The following is a 23,108-nucleotide window of genomic DNA, read 5'->3' on the forward strand; positions in this document are numbered from 1 at the left end:
ACGGCACAAGATAGCGCTACAATTTTTGCACCACCTTACTCACAATTGTCCTATGGTGTGTTTTCAACAAGTTTCGTTCAGATGTTATATTTTGCAAGTTATTCACATTTTCAACTTTACAAAATCAAGTTTGGGAAAGAATGATTCGAACACTGCAGTGGCAGTTGCTGGCAATTACAGCTATGTCGTCACAATGGGATCTCATTTACATAAACTGCTCGTGAACAGTGCTCCATCCGACAATGACATCAAAATGGATCGCATTTGCATAAACTTCCCATCAACAGTGTTCCACCCAGTGCAATGAGAGATTTGTTACATTGTTGGAAGGAGAGGGAGTGGGGGAAGGGAGGAGGAGAAATGGTATTTAAACATTGTGTTTAGTGGGGGAGTGCGATAGGGGAGAGGTGGGAGAGGAGAGAGGAGAGAGAAGAGTGAGGGTGAAGAGGAGGGGAGGGAATGTTGAGGATGAGGACAAATGAGCCATGCCTGGACAGTTGGGAGCTATGGGTGAGTGGTGAAATATTGCGTTGGGGGATCAATTTGCATTGGGGGAACAGGTGAGTGGTGGAAATGGGTTGCGTGGGAGGACAGGTGAGTGGTGGAATATTGCGTCAGGGGAATGGGGCCCAACGGGTCCCACTAGGTCTAGTAGTAACTAAAATCTTACATGAGTAAAACACAAAGTGCTGGAAGAACTCAGCGGGCCAAACAGCATCTGTAGAGGGAAAGTTCAAACGAGGTTTCATGTCTGGGATTTTTCTTCAGACATGCATCCCACATGAGGTAACTTGGATTCGAGCCAGACTGGCATTCACGGTATCACCAATGCACCACAGCCCGTAAAAATGCCACGGCATCTAAATAGAACAAGAGACTTTGCAGTCAAGCTGATAGTTTCATGATTAGTTTCCCAAAAGCATGGTTTTCATTGAATTTACACAATAGCACACTTACGTAAACTCGCACCTACTGTACGTACACAATTCTGTATTCGGTGCCTAGTGCAACCAAGGCAGTTTGTAATTTCCACAACACTATACATTCACTCAAGTTTACATCGGAAACAAGGCAGCATTGGTGGCGGTGCTTACGCAGAGGGCCGCACAGCGCAGAAAGTGCCCCAACAGCGAGAGTTGCTGATCCTGACTTGGGTAAATATAGTGGTTCACTGAATGCAACCCTTACGTGGGTTGGGGAATGCCTGTATATATAAACATTGTAATAGGTACACATAAAGTCAGGAATTTCACCTCCTTTTACCTCTCCATTAGTTATTAAGGTTATAGCTAATCTGTTGACCGAGTGCTAATCTCCTGCATTAACCCCTTTATCTAAAAAATCTATTGATCTCTGAATGCTCTGTACCACCTCTCAGAGGTCCACCTCAGAGGTGCACCACTCAGAGGTCCACATGTCAGAAGTCCACATCTCAGAGGACTACCTCTCAGAGGTCCATATCTCAGTGGTCCTTTGTTGCACAGGTAGAGCTGAGCATGGACTACAAAGCCATATAACCACCCTGAGTTAGAAGACACAAAGTGCTGGAGTAACTCAGCGGGTCAGGCAGCATCTCTGGAGAAAATGGATAGGTTATGTTTCAGGTCAAGACCCTTCTTCAGACAGACAGACTCACCCTCAATTACATTGGCTGCAGGTACAATGATGTCCCCAACCTGCGGCCAGGGATGTGAATTCCACAGATTCACAACTCTCTGTGTGGAAACGTTTTTCCTCATCTGCGTTCTAAATGGTTTACCCCTTATTCTTGTATTGTATTGTATTGTATTGTATTCAATTTATTGTCATTGTCTCAATTTGAGACAACGAAATGAATTTTCCTTACAGGCAGTATCGTTAAAAAAAAAATCACAAGAAAAATAATAAAAATAAATAATAAATAATAAATAAATAATAAAACATATTAAAAATAAAATTGAAATTGAATTAAAAATTTAAAATTTAAAAAAGCACAAACACATAAAGTCCACAACATAACATAAATGGCACCCAGGTGAGGAAGGCACCATAGTCCAGCCAGCCTCCCCTCCGTGTTCATCCGTGGTCGGGGCCTTCCGAGCACCCGCAGTCGCCGCCCGGGGTGGCCCGATGTTCAGGCCCTCACGCCGGGCTGGTGGAACGTCGACGCCGAACCCCGACGGTGAGCAGCCTCCTCCTCAGCGGCTCTTAAACTGTGGCCCCTGGTTCTGGACTTCCTCAACATTGGGAACATGTTTCTTGCCTCTAGCGTGTCCAATCCCTTAATAATATTATATGTTTCAATAAGATTCCCTCTCATCCTTCTATATTCCAGTGGATACAAGCCCAGTAGCTCCATTCTATCAACATATGACAGTCCTGCCATCCCGGGAATCAACCTTGTGAACCAACGCTGCATTCCTCAATAACAAGAATGTCCTTCCTTAAATATGGAGACTAAAACTGCACACAATACTCCAGGTATGGTCTCACAACCACAGAGACATGGGGAGAACATTCCCACTGCACACAGACAGACCCCATGGCCAGCATCTAAACTCCCTGAGCATTTAGCACTGCCACTTCATCTCTCTTATTAATTTAGATTTAGGGTTAAAGGAATCAAGGGATATGGGGAAAAAGCCAGAACGGGGTACTGATTTTGGACGATCAGCTGGATGGAAGGGCCGAATGACCTACTCCTGCACCTATTTTCTATGTTTCTCTCACAGATCCGTCAAATCACCTTCAGCTCTTTAAAAGAGGAAGTTTAAATCCCATCAGTGTATCTGCAGAATTTAAACTCAAGCAATTAAATAAACCTGGAATTTAAAAGAAAAGTCAGTAGTGGCAACCATGAAAACCATTAGATTATGTCCGCGGCAGGGACAAATTTTTTTTGAGGAGGTGTCAAAGGTGGAGGGTGGAGCAGTGGACGTTGTCTACAAGGGTAAGGTATTTGATAAAGTTCCTCATGGTGGGCTGAGCCAGAAGATTGAGATGCATGGGATCCTGGGTGATGGTAATTTGGATTCAGAAGTGGGTTATCATAGAAGACAGTGGGGGAGAAGTGGAAGGGCGTTATTCATATGGAGGTCTATGGGGAACCAGTGGTGTTTCACAGCAATCTGTGCTGGGACCACTGTTGTTTATGATATATATAAATTACTTTACATTAAAATAGATGGAAAACAACACAATGTGATAAGAGTAACTCAGTGGGTCAGGCAGAATGAATAGGCAATGTTTCACCTAGGGATCCTTCTTAAACTAAAGAAGGGTCCTGACCCAAAACATTGCTCCCTGACCAACTGAGTTACTCCAACACTTTGTATTTATATTTTATAAACAGCATTTGCAGTTCCTTGTGTCTCCATAAATATATATGGGTTGGTTAATAACTTTGTAGATATCATCAAACTTGGAGAAGTTGCAGACTGTGAGGTCGGCTGTTAAAGGATGCAGTGGGATTGTGATCACAAATATGGGATGAGGTTTCATCTGAGCAAGTGTGAGGCACAGCACTCTGGGAGATCAAAGTAAGGGGGGAATATACAGTTAATTGCAGGATCCTTATCAGCATTGATGTGCAGAGGAATTTTATGGTCCAAGTCCGTAGCTCTCTGTGGAGAAAGGCAAGTGGGCAGAGTGGTAAAGAAGGTATATGATATGCTTGCCGTCATCAGTTGGCATTGAATATGAGTGAAAATATTATGTTGCAGCTTTATAGGAAATTGGTTAGGCTGCATTTGGAGTACTGTGTACAGTTGTGGTCACCCCATTACAGGAGGAATGTGGGAGCTTTGGAAAAGGTGCAAAAGGAGGTTTATCATAATGCTGCCTAGATTATAGGGTATTAGTTATAGGCAGAGGCTGGGCAAACATGGATTATTTTCTCTGGAGTGAGTATGATTGTGGCATTTGAGGCGTTTAGACTGGAACATGGATATGCAGGGAGTGGAAGGGTTTTGATGATGGGCAGGCAGAAGGGCCCGGTCTTGTGCTATCCAGCTCTAATATAATTCAATCCAATTTGGTTCACTAATGTCCTCATCTGCCATTTTGACTTTTGTGCAGCAACATTATCACCAATGGTGCTCTAGTACCTCAGTGTTAAGTGGAATTACAGTAGTTACTATTAACAAAGTAGTTAGTAGTAATGCGGCCATATATTAACAACTGTAATTCCACTTTTCATCTTGCTTGATAATGTTTGCTTGTATGAGTTAGGTAAAACTAATAGAGAGTACATCTGCCACATATTTGATGCATGAGATTATGTATTTTGATACATCACAAATCTCATCTCTGTTGACTAAAGACAGAAGCTTTCATAAACTTCAGAACTGAGCTTTGTGCTTTGCCTTGCTGGTTTGCATTAACTGTACTCACGCTGCCACTTGTACTGTCTGCTTCATTCTCTGCTACTCTCTGCTTGCTGTGAGAAAGGGCCATGGCACTAATCCAGTTCCTGGCTGCACTCAGATCTGACGCACAATGGATTTTCTGAACTGCCTGAGGAAGGATAAATGATGAACATTGATACTTTCAATATCACAAAAATGATATTTTGTCGATCTCAGCTACAATATATAATTCAATTAAATTAACTGGATAAACTAAGCTTTTAAGTCCTGGAATGAAAAATAAAACACATTGCAGTTGCTGGGAATCAGAATTAAATCATAAAGTTCTGGATTCAGTCAGCAGGTCAGGCCGCATCAGTGGATAGGGAAATAGACTTAACTCTTCTGATGAAAGGTCTTTGGCCTAAAACTGTTGACCTTCCAGAGACGCAGCCTGATGGTGTATTTCCAGTATTTTTGTCCTTTAAATGGTCATCTATTTTGTTTGGCATATCTTAAAAACAAACTAAATGGATATATTTCATTCAGATGGTCGAGACATCCAGTAATGAATAATCATGCCACATGAATCTGAGACCATTTCACCACGTCAGTAAAATAACTGCATCTCACACAAAATCAGGGCCGTGCATCAGTTCAGTTTGGCTGGACAATAGCTTCATTTTATTTATTGCCCCAACACCAGGTGGCAGCAACTGGTTTGTAAAAGCACAGCAGAGTGTTTGGTATGCCAGAGTGTGGGGGAACGGTCGGTCCTGGTGTCAGACTCTTTCCTCTGTGAAACTCAGGACAGCCGCCACAGCTTGTGCCCTCTTCTGCATTACACCTGAACATGCCTATCATACCAATTCCGTATCCTCTTCCAGTTTTATCCCCCATATCCTTGGGTCCCTTTTAGTTATTGGAACTATATTTAACTCCTTGCATTTATTTAATGACTTGGCCTCAACAGTTGTCTGTGGTGGAGAACTCTGAAGGTTCACCTCTCTCTGGCTGAAGAGACACCTCCTGGATCCAGTCCCAAATGACCCATGCTGTATCCTGAGCCACTAGTGGGATCCTCCTTCCTGTCTGGTCTGTCCAGCCCATTGAAGATGCTATGTTTCATTGAGGTGTTCTCTAATTCTCCTGGACGTCCAAGACCAACTGCCTCAATCTCCCCTCATACGTCAGGCCTGCCCCCCATAGATCAACTTGGCAACTCCTCACTGCCTTCCAGGGCAAGAATGTCCTTCTTCGGATAAGGGTAGGACTGTATGTGATATTCAAGACTCACCAAAGCCCTGTATAATTGCAGGAAGAAACCACTCTCCTGTTTGCAATTCCTTTCACTATGAAAGCCAGCAGATCATTGTCCTTCTCTGTTGCTTGCTGCTTGCAGCTGCAAGCTTACTCTCACTGTAATAAAAATGAACTGCAGGCGCTGGCTTGTACTTTCACTGACTTGTGCACAAGGACACCAGGTGCATCTCCCCCCTTTCCTAAACATTCACTATTGAGTTAACAACCAGCCTTCCTGTTACTGCCACTGGAGGGGATAACCTCCCACCTTCACATTATACTGTATCGAAGATAGACACATAAAACTATGTTTCTATGTAAAACTGGAGTAACTCAGCGGGACAGGCAGCATCTCTGGAGAAAAGGAATGGCCGATATTTCGGGTTGAGATCCTTCTTCAGGTCTCGACCCGGAACGTCACCCATTCCTTCTCTCCAGAGATGCTGCCTGTCCCGTTGAGTTATTCCAGCTATTTGTGTCTATCTTTGGTTTAAACCAGCACCTGCAGTTTCTTCTTACACTGCATTGACTGTCTATTTACTCAATGGCCCAAATCACACTGGGGATTCACTGCATCTTCTCACAGCTCCCACTTCCGCTCAGTTTTGAATCATTCACTAATTTCGAGATTACATTTACTTTCCTGGTCTACATCATTAACGCATGCTGTGAATAGCCTAGTGCAAGCACTAAACCAGGCTTTTCCCCACATATCACTACTGCCTGCCATTCAGTTTATAGCAGTATTTCCACCTGCTAACCAGTTCTCCATCCAAGTCAGCACCTCCCATGTACTTTAATATTGCACACTGCTTTCTTACTGAAACGTTGCTGACAGCCTTGTGGAAGTTCAATACTGTTCTCCACATTGATTCCATTGGTTACATCCTAATTTCAGAAATTTGTCAAGCATGATTTTTTTTTGTAAATCCATTTCATGAGTCAATTTTAATTTGTGCATTAACACACAGCAGCAACAAAAACAAAGCAAAAGTAGATGTTACTAAAAGTAAATCAAAGGAAAATAAATGATTTTTAATATTTTATTAGACCACTCCAAATATTCAATATCTGAAGTAATTAAAAGTTCTAATGGTGCTAACTGTTAGTGACAGCTCCAATCTACACTCACAAACACAACACGAGCTGTTATATTTTACCTATCCGAGTACTCCGGTCTGTATTTACATGTGGATTGGAAGTGCTGAACATTACTAAGGAGTAAACAGGATGGAAACTGACTACATCCAACTGGTCAAGTACCTTTCTCTGGAGAGCAGGAGTAGTTTTCTTTGGAGATGCAGCTCTGTAATATTAATATTTGATGTTGAATCCTTCTATAAATATACTGTATACAGCTGGTGTTTGACTTTTTACATGATAACTGACAGTGAATTGCTTCCACTTTGCACAACTGTACATGTTCACAGTGGAATCAGTCATGCAACAGGTTCCGAGAGATGAGCATTCGCATCACTTCATTGGTACCTACAGGAAGCAAAAAATATATTACTTTTACTCATCAAGACAATGAGGCTTGGTACAACATTCAGAGAATCATTCAGCAAAGAAACAGGCCCTATGGCCTAATATGTCCATGTCGACGATGATGCCTTGTCTAAGCTAATCCCATATGCCTGCATTTTGCCCATATCCCTCAGAACGTTTCCCATCCATGTACCTGTACCACTGCCTCAATTACTGTGGGAGCTCATTCCATACACCCACCACCCTCTGAGGGAAAAAGATGCCCCTCAGGTCCCTATTAATGCTTGCCCCTTGCAGAAGAAAAAAATAAAATCCTTTCTTACTTAATTTTGATCGGAATTAAACCATGTAACAAAAGGGTGTGTGGATGTGGCAAATGGCACCTCTCGTGGACCAGGTGCAGATGATCATGGGAATTTGGCAAAATAAGTTTCAGATGCATTATCCCTTCTAGAATTGACATTGTACCTGCTTTTCTCTTGTCTGGGAAGCCTGTTTCTCAGTGGAAAGTTACAGGATGCTTGATTACAATAGTAGATGGAGTTTTAAGCTGGGTCCCCATCACCCCACTCGTAACAAGGACTGAGTCCCACTTGTTCTCACCTTCCACCCTACCAGCCGTCACATACAACATATAATCCTCCGACGTTTTCGCCACCTCCAACAGGATCCCACCATTGACCACATCTTCCCATCTCCTCCCCTTTCTGCTTTCCGTAGAGACCTCCGTAAATCCCTGGTCAATTCATCCCTTCCCACCCAAACCACCCCCTCCCGTTGTACTTTCCCTTGCAACCGCAGGAAATGCTACACTTATCGCTTTACCTCCTCCCCCGCCTCCATCCAAGGACCCAAGCAGTCTTTCCAGGTGAAACAGAGGATCACCTGCACCTCCTCCAACCTCATCTATTGCATCCGCTGTTCCAGGTGTCAACTGCTATACATCAGTGAGACCAAGTGGAGGCTTGGCGATCGCTTCAACCCAACACCTCCGCTCAGTTTGCAATAACCAACCTGATCTCATAGAAACATAGAAAATAGGTGCAGGAGGAGGCCATTTGGCCCTTCGAGACAGCACCGCCATTCATTGTGATCATGGCTGATCGTCCCCAATCAATAACCCGTGCCTGCCTTCTCCCCATATCCCTTGATTCCACTGGCCCCCAGAGCTCTATCTAACTCTCTCTTAAATCCATCCAGTGATTTGGCCTCCACTGCACTCTGTGGCAGGGAATTCCACAAATCGCCTGGTGGTTCAGCACTTCACCTCCCCCTCCCATTCCCAATCCGACCTTTCTGTCCTTGGCCTCCTCCATGGCAAGAGTGAGTCCCACCACAAATTGGAGGAACAGCACCTGATATTTCGCTTGGGTAGTTCACACCCCAACGGTATGAACATTGACTTCTCCAATTTCAGGTAGTCCTTGCTTTCTCCTTCCTTCCCCTCCCCTTCCCAGCTCTCCCACAGCCTACTGTCTCTGCCTCTCTTCCTTTCCTTTTTCGTGTCCCCCCCAACGTCAGTCTGAAGAAGGGTCTCGACCCGAAACCTATTGCCTATTCCTTCATTCCATAGATGCTGCCTCACCTGGTGCGTTTCTCCAGCTTTTTTGTCTACCTTAGATTTTTCCACCATCTGCAGTTCTTACTTAAACACTGCCTCTGTGGCAATCATAGCAGCTTAGAGTCACTGCCAGCATTTTACAAACGTAAGCTAAAGCTACATTTAGAAATCCGTACAGTCTATTGGTGAGCCAACTCCATTGTGTGCTGCAAAGAGTGTAGAATCTAACAGGCCAGTATTTACAGTATCTTGTCGAAACCAGCCAAGAGCATAAGCGACGCATTGCATGGCATTATATACCTGCCTCCCTAATTCCGGGTACCAGGACAAAGCCTCCCCCTGGTTGAATAAACTCAAACAAGTAACATTGACCCCTTATTTGTTCTTTGGGATTAGGAATAATGGTCCACCCCTCTCAAAATGAAAGTGATTAAGATGGGAGACACCTCTGAGTCACACTTGACCATAGCTACTAGACCTCCAGCAGCAGCGAAGGAAATAGGAGGGATGATAAAGAGGCTGAAGGACAAATGTTCAATTCATGTTTTAAAGTTGCCAATGGAAGAAGGAGAGGTCCAGATTGACTTCTTTAATGATGCAGAAGGAAAAATCACATGGGTCAGAAAGGGATGGGGTACTATTTTTGAAAAGCAACAGCCACCTACTGAGGATCTGCCAAGGTTACCAATGGCTCAGATCAAAGTACCCTCTGACCTATGGACAAAGCATAAGAACCATGTAGGGCGAATGCGTTCAGCCTGAACATAAAGTGACTTTAAAAAAGGCCGTCGCCCTGTCGTGTCTTTATTACAACAAGGAGTATTGGTGAAAAAGCAAAGTCCGTGTAATAGCTCTATTCAGCCAATCCCGAAAGTGTGGAGTCAAAATTAATATGCCGCTTTGTCCAGGGCCTTAGAGCTATTAACAAAATAGTGATCCCTATCGCCACCCTAGTACCTGACACCAATATAATTCTGTCATCCATACAAGCTTTACAGTAGTTGACATGTTCGGCCTTTTTCTCCATACCTCTGCACAAAGACAGCCAGTTCCTGTTTGCTTTACCTACAAAGATCAACAATACACCTGGACTAGGCTACCCCAGGAGTATACTGAAAGCTGGCTGTATATGCAGCAGTAGTGAAAAATCACCTTGAGAGATACCAATTATCGGAGAGGTCTACTTTGATCCAGTACGCTGATGATCTTTAGGTAGCCTCTGTAATAGGTCCCAATTGTAAAGAAGACTGTAATTGCTGCAACATTTGGCAAAAAGTGGGAATATAGCATCCCAAGAAAAATTACAGTTCTGCCTGCCTAGAGTACTGTATCTGGGATTCCAGCTGCAGGAAGTTAGAAGGAGACTTGGAAAAGAAAGAACTTGGAAAAGTAGAGAACGTCCCGGTCCCGAAGACAAAGAAGCACATTCTCTACTTCTTAGGCATGGTGGGTTACTGCAGACAATGGATCCATGACTACAGGGAACTAGATGCAGCATTGTGTTCAACCACCTTGCAGACTGAACCCTCCAGAATAGAATGGACTGCAGAAAGAGACCAGGCGTTTAGAGATCTGAAGAACTATGGTTACTGCTCCGTTTCTGGGATTGCCAAATTATAAAAAGCCCTTTCAACTCTATGTAAATGAATCAAAGGGGTTTGCAACCGGGGTCATGGCTCAAGAACATTGGGGGGGAGGGGGGGGAAGGAAAGACCGGTAGTCTATTATTCCATGGCTTAACCAGCAGTAGTAAACGGCATGCAGGCCTGCTTGCGAGCTGCAGCGGCGACGGCTACGATGATAGAAAAATCAATCCCCATCGTTCTTGATCAACCGTGTGTAGTGACTGTTCCTCATGCCATTATTATTTATACTTTACTATCATTTATTACCATCATTACTATTATTACTATTATTTATGCCGTTACTATTTATACGATTTATACTTGTAATACATGATATACACCAGTTAATTAACCATGTATAAATGGATATCATGTATTACATGTATAAATCGTTCTTACATTCGGGAACATGGTTAATTAACTGGTGGCATTATTTCCCTGTTCTAACGGCCTTTGTTTTAGCCGGTGATTACATCCATTCCATCCCTCCCTCACAAAGATGTGGGATTTCAATTTGAGTGCACTTGTTTGAATAGATGCGAGCGGCATGTACAGTGCCTCTCCTGGGCGCGCAATACACTGTCACACCAAACTGTCACACCAAAGATGGACACAAAATGCTGGAGTAACTCAGCTGAAAGGCAGCATCTCTGGAGAGAAGAAATGGGTGGCGTTTCGGGTCGAGACCCTTCAGACGCACTCTGAAGAATGGTCTCGGCACGAAACGTCACCCATTCCTTCTCTCCAGAGATGCTGCCTGTTTTGTGCGTGGGAGCTTGGGTGCGTTCCGCAAACACTGAGACGGTAATAAATAAACCGTCTGCCCCGCGGCCGGGGTGAATCACCCTGATGTGGGTGTCAAAGATCGGGGGTTGGAGGTGGGGAGATTACCCTGGTGTGGAGGTTGGGGTCCGATGACTGTGGGACGCTCCCGCGGGTGGAGACGGTGGAGAGAGAGAAGGGGGAGAGAAGGGGAGAGAAGGGAGAGAGAGGGGGAGGGGGAGAAGGGGGAGAGAGAGAGGGGGGAGAGAGAGAGAAGGGGGGGAGAGAGAGAGAAGGGGGAGAGGGAGGAGAGAGAAGGGGGAGAGAGAGAAGGGGGAGAGAGAGAGAAGGGGGAGAGAGAAGGGGAGAGAGAGAAGGGGAGAGAGAGAGAAGGGGAGAGAGAGAGAGGGGGAGAGAGAGAGAAGGGGAGAGAGAGAGAAAGGGGAGAGAGAAGGGGGAGAGAGAGAAGGGGGGAGAGAGAGAAGGGAGAGAGAGAAGGGAGAAAAAGAGAGGAAAGAGAAGGGAGAGAGAGAAGGGGGAGACGGGAGCGTGGGAGTCATTTTCCCACACAAGCCATAGGTGACTGGGCAATCTGTACCCAAGAACCAAGTTGAAAGGGGCCGAAGGTGCGCATCCCTCGGGACAGCCCCCACTCTCCCACGGCCACCCTCCGCGGGCTGCGGGTCGGGTGGAGCGGAGGTTTGGGACAATTTTCATGCCTTCACAGTGATGTGATGGACCCGGGGGTCTGGACCAATCGATGACAAGTCACGCCCCCCGGCAACGTCAAGTCTGTTATTGGACTTTTCTGTTGAGCGGCAGTCGGTCCTTTGTTCTGTAGGCGACGCCGCCTTTTCGGGTACGTAGCGCTTAGACTGAGTGGCCATTCGGTAAGTTTGTTTTAAGGCGACGCAGCCTTTCAGTTAGTTGGCATTTCGGCCTTCGTTTCTATTCGGTTCTTTGGCTTCGGCTTCTTGTCTGTCGGCGCCGTGTCTGCACACGTCACAAAAAAGCAAAGTGCTGGTGTAACTCAGCGGGATGGGCAGCATCTGGAGGACACGGAGGATTTTACCAGCACAAGGAGATGTTAACACAGCCATCAGGACGTGGTTATGGTTGCAGAAATCAGTATCTGTTCCTCTGACTACATTATCCCGCCACATCTGTATTACTTTTCCTGTGTGATCATACAGTCTTAGCTCTTACTCTAACAGTAAACATTAGCCTAAAATGCCAGAGGTGAAGTGTTAATACCCTTAGCATCAAAATATTTGAAGAAGGGCAAAGAAGGGACCTAACACAACATGTCATCTATGCATTTCCTCATCAGATGCTGCCTGACCCACTGAGTTCCTTTATGTTTTGTTCAAGATTGCAGTATCTGCAGCTCCTTGGCACCACTTGACCAAGAATGGCTTTCTAACGCTGGCAAAACTGTCATCAGTCAGGAAAACCCGTGCACTGGCCGCAGTCACGGTCCAGAAAATGGAATGACGGAGGCAGACTGCAGGTCAAGCATTAGGGAAAAAAACAGGTCAGGGATTGATCATCTGAGGCAGGCTCAGGCCAGAGCTCAGATATGTTCATTCTTTTCTCACTCTGATATTCTGTCCAAACAGCACATGATATCTCAATGAAATGAAAAGTAAACCAAGGTGTGGGCAGTGGTGCTTACCCTCTAGGATCTGATGTACCCTGATATCACGCATAAACTGCTGAACCGCATAATCCTTCAGGTAGCCGTAGCCACCGTGCATCTGCAGCGCCTGGTTACAGATCTGTGGGAGACAGGACGTTAACAACACATTCTCCGGTTAGTGGTTTTGCTGAAGATGTACATTCATGCAGGTTGTAGTGTTGAGAGACTGCAACACAGAACAGCTATTTAGTTCAGTTACTTAAAAATCCTAAATGTGTGATAGAGAAATTAGGCACAAATGTCCTGAAAATCTGACCAAACAACACTGCAAGTTTTTAAATAGTTGGTAATATAATGACTTCAGTTTCTCAGTGCAATGATCTCTAGACTGCACATCTCCTTGATATTTAGCAGGTTGTCAGGAGTTGGGAGCTGGTTCCAGGGCCAGTTTTCTATCACCATTTGCATGAGATGGTGTGTTCAAAGAGGCAATAATCAGAACGGTACATCTGAGCTGAAAGACACCCATTCTTTTTTAATATTAATTAACTTCAGAGAACGGGCACTGCTGAAAAGGCGAGGATTTAATTCTCCAACCTGCCCTTGCGAAGGTGCAGGCCATCTTCATGAATGGTCCCAGTCTTTTTAACGAAAGTACAGCAGCTGAGTTGGTGGCTGGAGAGCTCCAAACGTCACAACCGCAATGACGAAGGAATGTTGTCAGATTTACAAGCCAGGATGGTGCACGGCTAGGAAGGAAACATGCCAGGCATTCCCATTCCCACATATCTGTTGCCCATGTCCCTCTTGATGGTAGAGATTGAGGGACTGCAGAGTGCTCATAGAATATTTTAGACAGGTATCTGTATAGCATGTTGGAGATGGTCCATATTGTGTGGTGTAGTGTGTGAATTTTAAGGTCGGAGGATATTATGCTGCTGTTCGAGCTTTATGGAATCATGGAGCGCGCAAATTGGCCTAACTTGTCCATGCTGACCAAGATGCCCTATCAACACTAGTCTCATTTATTCACATTTGGCCAATATCCCTGTCAATCTTTCCTATCCATCCACTTGTCCAATTAATGAACAAATGGCAGGTAAAGAATAATGCAAGTGTACAATTGGACACCTTTATAATAAAGATCAAAGAAATACAATTCAACATTAACGATGCATTTTTAAATCAGACACAGCAACTAAAGGAAAAATACAAAGTGCTGGAGGAACTCAGCAGGTCAGGCAGTATCTGTGAAGGGAAAGGACAGACAATGTTTCAGGTTGGGACCCTTCTTCTGATGGAATCGAGGGAGAAACCTGGAAAAGGGAAGCAAGGGTGGGACAAAGCATGGAGAGTGATGGGTGGATACAGGCGATAGTGGAATGATTGACAGATGGGTGGAGTAAGTGACAAAGCGAGGGGTGAGAAGGAGGCAAAAGGGTGCCAGATAAGGAAAGAAGAGGAGGAGTGAAATGTAAAGCTGGAGGGAGGGATAGGGGTGAAAAGGGAAAGGGTGAAAGGGGGAGGATAAAACAGAAATGAGGGACTTGAGAGATGAGAGCGGTGGGAGATGATGGTAAGAATGAGGGGAAAAGAGCAGGATGATAGGGTGGTGGGAAAAATGTGGGTGCTCCAGGATGGTTGGGGGAGGGGGAGTGATTGGGGGAGGAAAGAGGCATTAAAGGAGTATTACTTGAAATTGGAGAATTCGATGTTCACACATTTGGTTTGTAAACTACACAGGAATATGGTTTCTGCAGTGTGTGTGTGGCCTCACTCTGCCAATGGATGAGGAGGCCAAGGACAGAAAGGTGATGAGGAAGGGGAGTGAAAATGGTTAGCAACCGGGAGATCCAGCAGCCCTTGGCGGACCTAGCACAAGTGTTTGGCATAATGGTCACTAAGTCTATGCTTGATCTCGTTGATGTAAAGGAGGCCTCATTGGAGCATTGAAGCAGTAGATGACGTTAGAGAAGGTGCATGTCAACCTCTGTCCCACCTGGAAAGGCTGCTAGGGTTCCTGGATGGAAGTGAGAAAGCGCAGATACATCTCTTGCAGTTGATGGGTAAAGTACTTGGGGAGGGGCGGGTTGGGTGGAAAGGGATGAGCGAGCCAAGCAGTTGCAGAGAGTGGTCTCTACTGAAAGGTGTGGGGATGAAAAGATGTGACGTGCAGCAGGATTAGTTGAAAGTGGAGGAAATATCACAGAATGATGTGTTGAATGCCGTTGCTGATGGGGTGAAAGATGAAAGGTGAAGACCAGGGAAACTCTATCCTTGTTTCCTTTGGGGGTTGGGGTAGTGAGAGTAGAACAGTGGAGAACAGAGAAGACACAGGTGAGGGATCCATCCACACAACAGGGGGGGGGGGGGGGGGAACTAGATTTAGATCTTGGATGTGCTACAGTGGAGCCTCATCTAGGGAGCAGAGATGGGCAATTGAGTGAGGAAGGAGTAAACATCATTACAAGAGGCAGGGTGGGAGAAGATGTAGTCCAGACAACTGTGCGTGCCAGTGGAGTTTTTAGCCAGTGAAGCCAGTGTTTCCGTGCTGTAATTGTTATATGGTTATATGGTTATTAAGGTGAAGACGCATCAATAGTTGGGGCTGGGGTTCACCACCATTCAGTCGTGCGCTCTTCTCACTGCTACTGTTGGGCAGGACGTACAGAGGCCTGAAGTCCCACAGCACCAGGTTCAGGAACAGCTACTTCTGTGCACCCATCAGGTTCTTGAACTGACCTGCACAACCTTATCTTACATCTGCAAATGCACAATGGATGCTTTCCTAATTGTATGGTTATACTAATTTCTAGTTTATTTGCAGTCTTTTTGCTGTCTTACATAATGTATGTATATTTCAATGTGTTGTCTGAGTCTGTGCCTGTGTTGTTGCTGCAGGCAAGGTTTCTCATTGTATCTGTGAATCACTGTACATGCACATGACAATAAACACAACTTGACTATTAATCCACGTGTTCTCTGTTTTAATGCCGGAGCATCCACGACGCTGAGAAAGTCGTGGACAGCACGTACAGTGAGTTGGTCACACCGCAGGTAAAAGGTAAGAGGACAGAAGGGGAACGGGTGGCCAATAGCCAGCGCAGCAGTAGGCAGGTAGTGCAGGAGTCCCCTGCGGTCATCTCCCTCCTAAACAGGTATACCATTTTGGAAACTGTTGAGGGAGATTGCTCATCAGGGGAATGCAGCAGCAGCCAAGTTCATGGCACCATGGGTGGCTCTGCGGCACATGAGGGGGGGGAAAAGAGTGGAAGGGCAATAGTAATATTCAATTGTCAGGGGAATAGATAGGCATTTCTGCGGCCGCAAAAGAGACTCCAGGATGGTATGTTGCCTCCCTGGTGCAAGGGTCAGGGATGTCACTGAACGGCTGCAGAACATTCTGGAGGGGGAGGGTGAACAGCCAGTTGTCGTGGTGCATATTGGCACCAACGATATAGGTAAAAAAAGGGATGAGGTCCTACAGGATGAATTTAGGGAGCTAGGAGATAAGCTGAAAAGTAGGACCTCAAAGGTAATAATCTCTGGATTACTACCAGTACCACGGGCCAGTCAGAGCAGAAATAGGAGGATATTGCAGATGAATACGTGGCTTGAAAAATGGTGCAAGCGGGAGGGATTCAAATTTTTAGGGCATTGGAACCAGTTCTGTGGGAGGTGGGACCAGTACAAACAGGACGGTCTGCACCTGGGCTGGAATGGAACCAATGTCCTTGGGGGGGGTGTTTGCTACTGCTGTCGGGGAGGATTTAAACTAATGTGGCAGGGGGATGGGTACAAGAGCAGAGGGGCAGGGCGGTGTAAAATGAGGGTAGAAGCAATAGGTAGCAAGGTGAAAAGTAAAAGTGGCAGGCAGACAAAACCAGGGCAAAAATCAAAAAGGGCCACTTTTCAACATAATTGTATAAGGGGTAAGAGCGTTGTAAAAACAAGCCTGAAGGCTTTGTGTCTCAATGCAAGGAGTATTCGTAATAAGGTGGATGAGTTGAACGTGCAGATTATGATATAGTTGGGATCACGGAGACATGGCTCCAGGGTGACCAAGGCTGGGAGCTGAACATCCCGGGATATTCAATATTCAGGAGGGATAGAGAGAAAGGAAAAGGAGGTGGGGTAGTGTTGCTGGTTAGAGAGGAGATTAACGCAATGGAAAGGAAGGACATTAGTTTGGAGGATGTGGAATCGGTATGGGTAGAGCTGCGAAACAATAAGGGGCAGAAAACGCTGGTGGGTGTTGTGTACAGGCCACCTAACAGTAGTAGTGAAGTTGGAGATGGCATCAAACAGGAAATTAGAAATGCTTGCGACAAAGGCAAAGCAGTTATAATGGGTGACTTCAATCTACATATAGATTGGGTGAATCAAACTGGCAGGGGTGCTGAGGAAGAGGATGTCTTGGAATGTATGCGGGATAGTTATCTAAACCAACATGTAGAGGAACCAACGAGAGAGCTGGCTATTTTAGACTGGGTATTGAGTAATGAGGAAGGGTTAGTTAGTAGTCTTGTTGTGCGTGGCCCCTTGGGCAAGAGTGACCATAATATGGTTGAGTTCTTCATTAGGATGGAGAGTGACATTGTTAATTCAGAAACAATGGTTTTGAACTTAAAGAAAGGTAACTTTGAGGGTATGAGACATGAATTGGCCAAGATTGACTGGCAATTAATTCTAAAAGGGTTGACGGTGGATATGCAATGGAAGGCATTTAAAGACTGCATGGATGAACTACAAAAATTGTTCATCCCAGTTTGGCAAAAGAATAAATCAGGGAAGGTAGTGCATCCATGGATAACAAGGGAAATCAGGGATAGTATCAAAGCAAAGGATGATGCGTACAAACTAGCCAGAAAAAGCAGCATACCGGAGGACTGGGAGAAATTCAGAGACCAGCAGAGGAGGACGAAGGGCTTAATTAGAAAAGGAAAAATGGATTATGAAAGAAAACTGGCAGTGAACATAAAAACTGACTGCAAAAGTTTTTATAGATATGTGAAAAGAAAGAGATTAGTTAAAACAAATGTAGGTCCCTTGCAGTCAGAAACAGGTGATTTGATCATGGGGAACCAGGATATGGCGGACCAATTGAATAACTACTTTGGTTCCGTCTTCACTAAGGAAGACATAAATGATCTGCCGGAAATAGCAGGGGCCCGCGGGTCAAAGGAGGTGGAGGAATTGAGTGAAATCCAGGTTAGTCGGGAAGTGGTGTTGGGTAAATTGAATGGATTAAAGGCCGATAAATCCCCAGGGCCAGATAGGCTGCATCCCAGAGTACTTAAGGAAGTAGCTCCAGAAATAGTGGATGCATTAGTAATAATCTTTCAAAACTCTTTAGATTCTGGAGTAGTTCCAGAGGATTGGCGGGTAGCAAACGTAACCCCACTTTTTAAGAAGGGAGGGAGAGAGAAAACGGGGAATTACAGACCAGTTAGCCTAACATCGGTAGTGGGGAAACTGCTAGAGTCAGTTATTAAAGATGGGATAGCAGCACATTTGGAAAGTGGTGAAATCATTGGACAAAGTCAGCATGGATTTACGAAAGGTAAATCATGTCTGACGAATCTTATAGAATTTTTCGAGGATGTAACTAGTAGCGTGGTAGGGGAGAACCAGTGGATGTGGTGTATCTGGACTTCCAGAAGGCTTTCGACAAGGTCCCACATAAGAGATTAGTATACAAACTTAAAGCACATGGCATTGGGGGTTCAGTATTGATGTGGATAGAGAACTGGCTGGCAAACAGGAAGCAAAGAGTAGGAGTAAACGGGTCCTTTTCACAATGGCAGGCAGTGACTAGTGGGGTACCGCAAGGCTCAGTACTGGGACCCCAGCTATTTACAATATATATTAATGATCTGGATGAGGGAATTGAAGGCAATATCTCCAAGTTTGCGGATGACACTAAGCTGGGGGGCAGTGTTAGGTGTGAGGAGGATGCTAGGAGACTGCAAGGTGACTTGGATAGGCTGGGTGAGTGGGCAAATGTTTGGCAGATGCAGTTTAATGTGGATAAATGTGAGGTTATCCATTTTGGTGGCAAAAACGGGAAAGCAGATTATTATCTAAACAGTGGCCGATTGGGAAAGGGGGAGATGCAGCGAGACCTGGGTGTCATGGTACACCAGTCATTGAAGGTAGGCATGCAGGTGCAGCAGGCAGTAAAGAAAGCGAATGGCATGTTGGCTTTCATAGCAAGAGGATTTGAGTATAGGAGCAGGGAGGTTCTACTGCAGTTGTATAGGGTCTTGGTGAGACCACACCTGGAGTATTGCGTGCAGTTTTGGTCTCCAAATCTGAGGAAGGACATTATTGCCATAGAGGGAGTGCAGAGAAGGTTCACCAGACTGATTCCTGGGATGTCAGGACTGTCTTATGAAGAAAGACTGGATAGACTTGGTTTATACGCTCTAGAATTTAGGAGATTGAGAGGGGATCTTATAGAAACTTACAAAATTCTTAAGGGGTTGGACAGGCTAGATGCAGGAAGATTGTTCCCGAGGTTGGGGAAGTCCAGGACAAGGGGTCACAGCTTAAGGATAAGGGGGAAATCCTTTAAAACCGAGATGAGGAGAACTTTTTTCACACAGAGAGTGGTGAATCTCTGGAACTCTCTGCCACAGAGGGTAGTTGAGGCCAGTTCATTGGCTATATTTAAGAGGGAGTTAGATGTGGCCCTTGTGGCCAAGGGGATCAGAGGGTATGGAGAGAAGGCAGGTACGGGATACTGAGTTGGATGATCAGCCATGATCATATTAAATGGCGGTGCAGGCTCGAAGGGCCGAATGGCCTACTCCTGCACCTAATTTCTATGTTTCTATGTTTCTATGCCAGATTTCTAGCTGCAGCCTCACCCCCAAGGGTAAATAACTGGGTAGTTGCACAAATTCACAATCCTCGAGTCCTGTTCTTCAAGTATATGATATACAAGCTTGGACTTGAGTGTTGTTGCTTTGCTTGATTTGTCATTATCCTTGATCAGAGGTGGGGATACTCTATACTCACTGTGAAACATTCATCTGTTGCAAATAGTTTGGCCATGGCACAGAGGGCCACGGCATCCTGCCGAGCCTCCTGGAGCGCCGCTGCGGCGTTGCGTACCATCAAACGGGATGCCACCAGTCCGGTCGCCATTTCAGCCAGCTTGAACTGCAGGTACTGAAAGAAGGTAGAACATAGGAAAGGTACATATACTTCCTCTAACATCTTCAGCATCAGGTGTTCCCAATGTGGGCTCCTGACCATCGGTGAACCCAAACATAGACTTGGTAACCATTTCGTTGAACACTTGCATTCGGTCAGCTAGGGCCTACTGGATCTCCCAGTTGCTAACCATTTTAACTCCCCTTCCCATACTGACCTTTCTGTCCTGGGCCTCCTCCATTGGCAGCGTGAGGCCACATGCAGATTGGAGGAACAGCACATATTTCACTTGCGTAGCTTACCTGGCGGTATGAACACTGAATTTTCTCATTTTAAGTAACTTGTACTAAGACTCCTCTCCTCCCTTTCCCCAGCCCAGTAGTTTAACCAGTTCCACAGTTCACCATGGTGTATTCCTTTTGTTATTACATCGCCTCTAGCCAACAATTAGCCTGCAAGGGAACCACCCTGCCTGAGATCATCTGTATCTGGCCCTGATTTGTTCTGGTCTTTTCTCAGCTCCAGTTATCCCCCCCCCACTTTAAGTTTGAAGAAGGCTCCGGTCCCGAAACATCATCGATCCTTTTTCTCCAGCTGCCTGGCCTGCTGAGTTACTCCAGCACTTTATGTCCATCTTTAGTATAGATGTGGTCTCACCAGAGCCCTATACAACTGCAGAAGAACCTCTTTACTCCTATACTGAAATCCTCTTGTTATGAAGGCCAATATTCCATTAGCTTCCTTCACTGCCTGCTGTACCTGTAATCCAACTTTCAGTGACCGGTGTACAAGGACACCCAGGTCTCGCTGTACCTCCCCCTTACCTAACCTAACCCCATTGAGATAATAATCTGCCTCCTTGTTTTTACCGCCAAAGTGGATAACCTCACATTTATCTATATTATACTGCCACGCATCTGCCCACTCACTCAACCTGTCCAGGTCACCCTACAACCTCCTAACATCCTCTTCGCAGTTCACACTGCCACCCAGCATTGTGTCATCCGCAAACTTGCTAGTGTTGCTCCTAATTCCCTCTTCCAAATCATTAATATATATGGTAAACGGTTGCGGCCCGAACACCGAGCCTTGCGGCACTCCACTCGCCACTGCCTGCCATTCTGAAAAGGAATCGTTCACTCCTACTCTTTGCTTCCTGTCTGACAACCATATCAAAGGCTTTCTGAAAGTCTAGATACACTACATCCACTGGCTCCCCTTCATCCATTTTACCTGTCACATCCTCAAAAAATTCCAGAAGATTAGTCAAGCATGACTTCCCTTTCATAAATCCATGCTGACTTGGACTAATCCAAATGGCCCATTATTACCTCTTTAATAATTGACTCCAGCGTCTTTCCCACCACCGAAGTCAGGCTAACTGGTCTGTAATTCCCCGTTTTCTCTCTAGCTCCTTTCTTGAAAAGTGGGATAACATTAGCTATCCTCCAATCCACAGGAACTGATCCTGAATCTATTGAACATTGGAAAATAATCACCAATGCGTCCACTATTTCTAGAGCCACCTCCCTGAGGACCCTGGGATGCAGACCATCAGGCCCAGGGAATTTATCATCCTTGAGTCCCATTAGCCTACCCAATACTATTTCTCGCCTAATGAAAATTTATTTCAGTTCCTCGACCCCCTTAAATCCTCTGTCCTTCAGTACATCTGGGAGATTGTTTGCGTCTTCCTTAGTGAAGACAGATCCGAAGTACCTATTCAACTCTTCTGCCGTTTCCTTGTTGCCCATAATAATTTCACCTGTGTCTGCCTTCAAGGGACCCACATTTGACTTTGCTACTCTTTTTCCCTTAACATATCTAATGAAGCTTTTACTGTCCTTTATACTCCTGGCCAGCTTCCCTTCGTACTTCATCTTTTCAGCCGTATTGCCCGTTTTGTTTCCTTCTGTTGTCTTATGAAAGTTTCCGAATCCTCTGGTTTCCGACTACTCTTTGCTGTGTTATACCTCTTTTCTTTTAGCTTTATTCTGTCCCTAACTTCTCTTGTTAGCCATGGTTGCCTCCTACTCCCCTTAGAATCTTTCTTCCTTTTTGGAATGAAATGATCCTGCGTCTTCTGGATTATAGAAACATAGAAACTAAGAACATAGGTGCAGGATTAGGCCATTCGGCCCTTCGAGCCTGCACCGCCATTTAATATGATCATGGCTGATTTCTGGGCATGATTATGCCCAGAAATTCCTGCCATTGCTGTTCCACTGTTTTAACTCCTGCTGCAACTTACACCCTACATCTGAGCTACTATTTGGGGGTCTGTAGATAACACCAATTAGTGTCTTCTTGTCTTTACAATTCCTCAACTCAATCCACAGTGACTCTACCTCGTCAGTCCCTATGTCTTCCCTCACAAGGGACTGAATTCCATCCCTCACCAGCAGAGCTACCCCCCCCCTCCTCTGCCCACCTGCCTGTCCTTTCTATAGGATGTATAACCCTGAATAGTAAGTTCCCACGCCCGATCCTCCTGCAGCCACGCCTCAGTAATCCCCACCGTGTCATATCTACCAACCTCTAACTGAGCCTCAAGCTCATCTACTTTACTTCTTCTACTTCGCACATTCATATACAATACTTTTAATTCCTTACGCATCTCACCATTTACATCGATCCCTATTACACTTGGCCATATTCTCCTATCCCTATGTGAGCTTCCTTTCCTGTTCATTCTGGGGTCATTAACTATCCCTTTACTCTTTCCCTTTAACTCCGTCCTCGACTATCCCATTTGACACCCCACCCCCCTTAACCATATAACCATATAGCAATTACAGCACGGAAACAGGCCATCTCGGCCCTACAAGTCCGTGCCAAACAACTTTTTTTCCTTAGTCCCACCTGCCTGCACTCATTCCATAACCCTCCATTCCCTTCTCATCCATATGCCTATCCAATTTGTTTTTAAATGATACCAACGAACCTGCCTCCACCACTTCCACTGGAAGCTCATTCCACACCGCTACCACTCTCTGAGTAAAGAAGTTCCCCCTCATGTTACCCCTAAATCTGTCCCTTAATTCTGAAGTCATGTCCTCTTGTTTGAATCTTCCCTATTCTCAAAGGGAAAAGCTGATCCACATCAACTCTGTCTATCCCTCTCATCATTTTAAAGACCTCTATCAAGTCCCCCCTTAACCTTCTGCTCTCCAGAGAATAAAGACCTAACTTATTCAACCTTTCTCTGTAACTTAGTTGTTGAAACCCAGGCAACATTCTAGTAA

The 23,108-nt window shown here is 45.3% G+C and overlaps 1 protein-coding gene across 1 annotated transcript in view; it reads right to left on the minus strand.

Moving 5' to 3' along the window:
* Positions 1–6,656: 6,656 nt before the first annotated feature.
* acad8 (acyl-CoA dehydrogenase family, member 8) overlaps positions 6,657–23,108 on the minus strand; it is a 73,663-nt gene continuing 57,211 nt past the window's right edge. The window contains exons 9-11 of the mRNA XM_055660944.1: positions 19,726–19,878; positions 12,739–12,841; positions 6,657–7,115 (exon numbers count right to left, since the gene is read on the minus strand). Coding sequence (XP_055516919.1) covers positions 7,063–7,115; positions 12,739–12,841; positions 19,726–19,878 — 309 coding nt within the window. The 3' untranslated portion in view covers positions 6,657–7,062. The remainder of the gene's footprint in view (positions 7,116–12,738; positions 12,842–19,725; positions 19,879–23,108) is intronic.

The sequence above is a fragment of the Leucoraja erinacea genome, chromosome 32 (genome assembly GCF_028641065.1).
Source record: "Leucoraja erinacea ecotype New England chromosome 32, Leri_hhj_1, whole genome shotgun sequence".
Lineage (NCBI taxonomy): Eukaryota > Metazoa > Chordata > Chondrichthyes > Rajiformes > Rajidae > Leucoraja > Leucoraja erinaceus.